This window comes from Drosophila serrata, unplaced genomic scaffold, assembly GCF_035046125.1.
Source record: "Drosophila serrata isolate PLE 108 unplaced genomic scaffold, ASM3504612v1 contig_240, whole genome shotgun sequence".
Taxonomy (NCBI): domain Eukaryota; kingdom Metazoa; phylum Arthropoda; class Insecta; order Diptera; family Drosophilidae; genus Drosophila; species Drosophila serrata.
Genome location: NW_028257138.1, coordinates 3764326 through 3771165, shown reverse-complemented (window position 1 = coordinate 3771165; position 6840 = coordinate 3764326). Strand labels below are relative to the sequence as shown.

General features: G+C 35.3%; 1 protein-coding gene across 1 annotated transcript; it reads left to right on the top strand.

Moving 5' to 3' along the window:
• The first annotated feature begins 1774 nt into the window (after window positions 1-1774).
• Window positions 1775-6319, top strand: witty (without maturity). The gene is made up of 4 exons (XM_020943446.2): window positions 1775-2223; window positions 2496-2581; window positions 4496-4622; window positions 5187-6319. Exons 1-4 carry the CDS (start codon window positions 2169-2171, stop codon window positions 5480-5482), a joined length of 564 nt encoding a protein of 187 aa, XP_020799105.1. The 5' UTR covers window positions 1775-2168; the 3' UTR covers window positions 5483-6319.
• The last annotated feature ends 521 nt before the right edge of the window (window positions 6320-6840 follow it).

Genomic DNA, 6840 nt, shown 5'->3' with positions numbered 1-6840 from the left:
TACTCCCACTTGAGTTTCACCCACCTATTTACACCTGCTCCAAGCTTATCCACCTTTTGAAACAAAAACAGAAAAAGAAACTTAAGCCACGGGCGAGCTGATAGGAACAAGCGGAACATTAGCCGACGCTTTTGTGGCGGGTTTTTCGGGCCAGGGCCACGACCTACACTAATCAGGGTCTGCATTGTTTATGATAAATGGAAACGCTTGGCAAAAGGATTGCCGGGATTGGGTTGGATGGAAAACGGTGTGAACAACGGCTGGCTGGGCGATAAACAAGCACCGCCCACGTTCCTCCAGTTCCTCGCTTTCCGCAAAACCCCAGCCGGATGTCGTCCTGTGGTCCTGCGACGAGGTCAGGATAAAAAACCGCCGGCAAATGCGGATGAGTTTTTCGCTCTTGGGTGCCACTAATTGCTCTGCTTTTGTGCTGCCATCCGATGATACCCCCGGGGGTCCACCGTGTCCTCTACGTGCCTCTTTTCCTCCTCCGGATGCTGGCCTAACCAACTCTCTGGGCACTCATATTTCAACAGAGTCTCCTCTCGCAGGAGTCTCGCTTCTACGCAGGCTGCATTTTTGTATACCCTTGCAGGGTATTCTAGTTTTAGTGAGAAGCTTGCAACACAGTGAAAGAGTCATTTCCGACTCTATAAAAAAAATATAATCTTGATCAGCAACAACAGGGGAATCTTTTTTAGCTATCTCCGAGAAAAAAAAGGAAAGGAGTTCCATAAAATTTTCAAAAAAATTTAATTTTTTTTGGTTTTAAACTGATACAGTAATACAGATTTATTAACCTCGTAAAAACTAACATAGTAAAGCTTTCCGAATTGAAATTAAAGCCTGTTTTGTTGAGTTATGACATTTTTAATATTTGATTGTTATATAAAAATTAATGCATAAATTAATACCTATTTTCTTTAAGGGTGTATATACTTCGGCCTTCCAAAGCTAGTTTTCTTTCTCATTTCTCTTTATTCTTCGTCTATTTTTTGAATACGTAATTTAATTTTAGTTTTAAAAGCGAGCTTATCTGGTGTTGCTTAGGGGTCAAATGGGTTGGTGTCCGTATCTGTGGAAAAATACAATTCAAAAGCACTTCTAAAATAAAAATTTGTGTTATTTAGATTTAAGACAGAAAATTGATTAAATTTTCGGTTTAAAATGTATAAAAATGTCACTTAGGAATGAGAGTTATTATTGATTTTTTTATAAATGTGTATATCAATATTGTATATTGTATACTAAATGACAAAGCTCATATTAAAACCAAAATATGATTAAATATAAAATATTCTAATAGGTATACCAAATAGAAGCTCTAAAATAATGAAATATTTGTAAAATATTTTAAATTTTAAAGTTTGTACTAAGAAAAATCAATCATATTTCAAATTCCCTTTAAGTTTTTTTCTTTAGTTCCTATCCTATTTTCAGCAAGCCTCGAATATTCTATCTTTATTCTGGTAAATACTTAAAGCCTTAAGGAGTAACCTTTAAATTTTGAACACCTTTTTTTCAGCTTAAAAGAGATCCGTTTATTTTTAGAATAAACGTTATTATTCAAATTCTTTTAGCCAATTTTTTCTTATGATTTCATATCGACACTGTTGGAGTTGCAGCTCAGAGGGCAAAAGTGTTTTGGCTGCTAGAAAATTGCATTTCTTTTTTTATTTCGGTCTTTTTTTAGCGAGGTCCTGCGGTGCTGCAGCTCGCTTTTTTTGACGGGTTCTTGCTGCCTTTTGGCCCTGTGCAGTTTGGCAATTTAAATAATTTCTTGCTCGGCTGCCATGTGGGGCGGCCAAGACGTTATTACTGTCGGAATCAGGAGCCACTCGAGCAACGCACCCACGCAGCGCCACGGATCCCCGGGACGAAGGACAGGGGACGAAGGACGAAGGACGAGCTTCGAGCAGCTTCGGAAAACGATGACGTCCTCGTTCCGTTCGGCTTGTGTCCTTTTGCAAGCTTCGGGTCATGGCGTTGCCTTGCTGGCTTCCAATTTCAGTTTGCCTTTGGCCAACGGCAGTGTAGAACCTTTTCGGCTGCAAACGGAAAAATAAATCGTGAAAATTGTGCGAGTGCCAGAAAATATTTGAAAAAATATCATTGCTCCGTGAACGGAAAATAAATCAAAAGAATTGGAAATAAAAGTGCTGGAAAATATGTCGGGAGCTTTAATGCTGTTTTTTGCCTTTTTGATGGCTTTCATTTCGAATGGTGTGTTGTGCTTAAAATAAGTGGAAAAATTAGCATTATAATTGAAGAAAAAAAACTCAAAACTCAAAAATATATATTAGTTCTAAATGTTTCGATATGAAAAATAAAAATAATACAGGGAAAACAATTAATTTAAAGCTGCGCTTGACTCAATGAACATATTCAAACACCTCTAAAATTTTCGAATCACATTTAAGATAAATACACAGTTCCTTAATAATAAAGTGTAATTTATTAAATTAGAAAATATAATATTAAATAATATCCTACAGGCGCCGCCATCCAGTGCTTCGTCTGCGACTCGAGCGATAATCCCAGCTGCGCTGATCTGAGTTCCAATTCCACCATAATGCCGGAGGTGAGTGTATACACATTCGGTGTCTTAAGTCCATCCATCAGCGAGAATTGATTGATGATTAGCTAAGGTCCTGACATCCAGGACCTGTTGTTCTTCTGGCCAAACCTTTTCAGTAGTAGAGTCTAAATCGGACCCCACCTGACCTTAATCACAGTGCTTCACAAATTAAAACGACGGGGTACATAAATTTAAGAATTTAAAGAAATTAAAGAAAAGTATAAAATAAAAAGGTGAAAGGGAAAAAATAGTTGGAAATAGAGCCCACAAAAGCGGAAACGGAAACGTGCAACGTCCTCGTCCTCTTGTGTGGGGCCCCCTTCTGGCGCTTTTACTCCTTTAAACATTTTCCACGCCTTTTCCCAGTCCTCCCCTTTCCCTATTTTCCACGTTAAGTGAATTTTCTGTTACTGGCATCTTTTTTTTGGGAGGGTTGTAGGTCAGGCCACGTGCCAAATAGTTGAAATACTTTTTGAAAAGCTGAAAACTAACGTAAATTTTCACCTTACGAGCCACTGACAGGCTTTTCTTGGGGAAATCTCCTTGCTGAATTAATTCGATTTGTGTTCCAAAAGGGGACATAAAAAATCGGCTTTAAAATGGTTTGAGTTTATAGAGAAAGTTGTAAATATAATTATGGGTGTTAAGCTCTCTCTTGTATAATAAATGTTATGGATTTTAGTTCAGAAGGACTTCCCAGCAAACATAGATCACTTTTTTTAGGTACTTCTTTAAAAAACTGTACATATAGTAAACAATTTTGTGCAAATAAAATAGAAACAAACACTAAAATGCAATTAATTGTAGTCTTTACCTCCGAAATCTATAACTTATTTATTAAACTGATAATTTAAAAACCCATAAACTATATTGTTTAACAACAACAAATGTGGTTTCTTTAAAACAAATCATTTATTATAATCAGAAATTATCATAAAGGAAGTCGCAAATTAATCCCATTAATTTATTTCGTTTGTCAAAATAAAGATGTGAATGCGACAAAAGTGAACCACAGAAAATCTTCAAGTGTCATCATTAAAATCTTATCTTACCAATTTTCTTGTCCAAATAAATAATTCAAAATCAAATTAGTGACGCTGAAAGTTATCACATTTTCAATTTACGTTTGTTAGACGACATTAAAGATTTGAATTCGCAATTATTTGAGTACAAATATTGGCAAATATAGAGTCTTATCTCTTGGGTAAATATTTCAAAGTCATATTGGAATAGTAAATATTGAGAAATTATCAAAATATAAATAAAATTTCACAATAAATAAAGGCAACTGCTAAGCGAACTTATTCTTTTGAGATAATTGTATGAATTCTTATCACTGTTTAAAGAGAAAAACAGATATCTTGCAAAGGAAAAGGTTGTTAAGTTAATCATAAACTTATTGTAAAGATATTGCTTGAATTTTATTGGGGTTTCTTGAGTAAGAAAGGGGGTTTCCATTTAATAAACTACAAAGTTGAATTAATAAGCATAAAGAGGTTATATTTATTATTAGAATTTAAATTTGAGTGCTTCTAACTTGAATCAATTACTAAGCGATTTTCCCAAGTACTCCTCTATGAATACCTTCTCTTCAATAAGGGGCATCCCCCACTGGCACTTAAGTGGCTTTACTACTTCACCAGAACTGGCTCTAATCTTCCCACATTCGGGTCAAGTGAATGGAGTTTAAGTGAGCAAGTATTCCCACTCTCTGATAACCAAGGTCGTCTCTGGTATCAGTTGCTGTTGCCGCCCACCGATAAGATAATTCAGTTGCAACAAACTGCAACAGTAATTAATACCTCAATTACCAAGCTTCGATCAATGTCCAGGCATTGTTTCCAACGGGAATTAATATATAATAAAAATCAACAATACAAATAACACACTCATCAATGAATGGTTTCTTTATTTAAGGAATGCACTTTGGACAAAATGAAATCACTGGACACCTGGCTTTTCGACCTCAACAAGTTCTCCTATTTCGATAATGGAGCCAACAAGTTACCGCTCATGAATTGCCAAAAAGTGGTGGCCAAGGATCGTGAGTATTTAAATTATAATATTTTTCTTTGAATAGCATTAAGTCTTATATAATTATATAATTATAATTATTCATTCTAAAGTGTTTCAGGCTTTAACAAATGCACTCAAAATTATCTAAACTATAATGTTTACATTTACTTGATATAAAACTACATGTGAATCATTAATTGTAAAACTCTGTGAGTCTTCGGCAATCGTAAAGTTAATATTTGAATTGGCTTATGACTGATTTGTTATCTAGTAGACAGTTGTAGACTTTGCAGAGTGTGATACCATATATATAAATAATGGGTACAACACGAGACTTGATGCCAATGTAACCACAAACAATGGTAGTTCCCAGAAAAGGTCCACTGGGTCTTATGTAAGAAGAGCTCTAAGGAATAAATGAAAGTGTTTTTGCTTAAAAATTCAATTAAAAAGAAAAGCAATAGGAGGAAAATAGAGATAATAAAGAGAGTATTCACCCTTTATTATTCCAAGTTTTAAAATATATTTATTTAGAAAGTTATACATGAATAACAATAAATTTAATTATTCAAAATGTATTGTATTTCTTCAGCTGAAACCCGTAAGGTGGTAACTGCTCGCTTCTGCCAGCTGGACACTGGCGATTCGGATGCCTGCCAGATCCTGCGAACCAAGCTGCGAATCCCTAATAAGGAGGAGATAGATCAACGGCAGCAGCGACGGAAGAACCAGGGACATGGCCAGGATGGGGCGGACGGCGAGGAGCCCTCGGCGGAGGAGGCCTTCTTCTGCGACATCTGCAAGACGGATCGCTGCAATGGAGCTGCGGCCATAACGCTGGCCCTGGGCTCCATTCTGGCCATGATTGTGCTCCAATTGGGCTGCTAAGGAGCAGGTTGGATAGATATCCTTGCGCGTTGGCTGCATTTAGGTTGAGTTACCCTTAGCGTTACCCAGTTTACTTTGTAAATATTTGAGTGCCATCGAGTCGCTCATCCTCCAACAGAAAGAAAACACTCAAAACCCAGCCCTAGTATCCCTCTAACCCGCCTGAAAATCCACAACCTTTGACCCTAGAAATGTAAGCAAACAAATATGAAACTTGCACAGATAAAAAACAAACTATATAGAGATGCTTTTCGGGTTCATGTGTAAAGTCAAGTTAGAGTTCTATATAAATATAAATACTCCCTAAAAACATATATATCACAAGGATCGAGGCGTAGCTTTATTGTGTTATTTATTGAGCAATATGTATGGCCATTTGTCAATGGATAATTGTTAGGAGCGATAAAGGTATAAGAATTCACTAATTGCCTTTTATTTTCAGCAATAAATATACATGTGAATTATTAGTGTATTTTTAGGTCATTTTAAATGTGCACCAAATTGTATTATGAGTTTATAAATTAACCAACAAATCAGCAAGCAAAAACAATCAATTTTATGGCGCGAATTTAAACTAAAACCGAGTAAACCAACGCAATAAATGTTAAAGTAATTGTGCAATTAGAAACAGAAAAGAAAAGCAATGGCAGAAATTAAATTAATACAGAGCTTAAACCCGCCTAAACGCACTAAATATATATAGTAAAAATATAGTACGCCCCGTCGAGCAAATCAATCAGTTCTGTTTAGTTCATAAGCGAGTGTTGAAATGAAAATCGAAAACCAAAAACCAAAAACTTCAAAGAGCACATAAATAAATGCTGTATGACAGTATAACAGAGTCGTTGGGTTTCTTCTTATCAGTTTGTATGGCATACATAGAGGGTAGCACAAATATTCAATGAATAATTAAAGAAGCGGAAGATAAAGTTTTGGAAATTTTGCCAAAGTTGATATACTCTTGCAGCTTGGCAATTGGGTTATTGGATATTTTACATAATTATAAACCCAAATTTTTTCGACATCAAAGTATGAAAACCTCATAACTTAATCAAACTGCATTAATTTCAATTCGGAAACCTTTACGATGCCAGTTTTTATTAAGTTAATAAATAATCTATTTAAAATGTTAAAAAATTCTAATTTTTGTCGATTTTTGAAAATTTTCATCTAAAACAGAAAACACAAAAACTGTACAACACTGCGTATGAGTGATGTGACCCAATGATTATTTTTAGATTCTCTTTTCTTGCATGGTTTTGGTGATTTTTATTTTAAATTTAAAGCTTAAAATATTATGCTCTATGTCCTATTTTCTTTTGCTCAAATACTAATTAAGAACTCAACTGGCTTGCTTT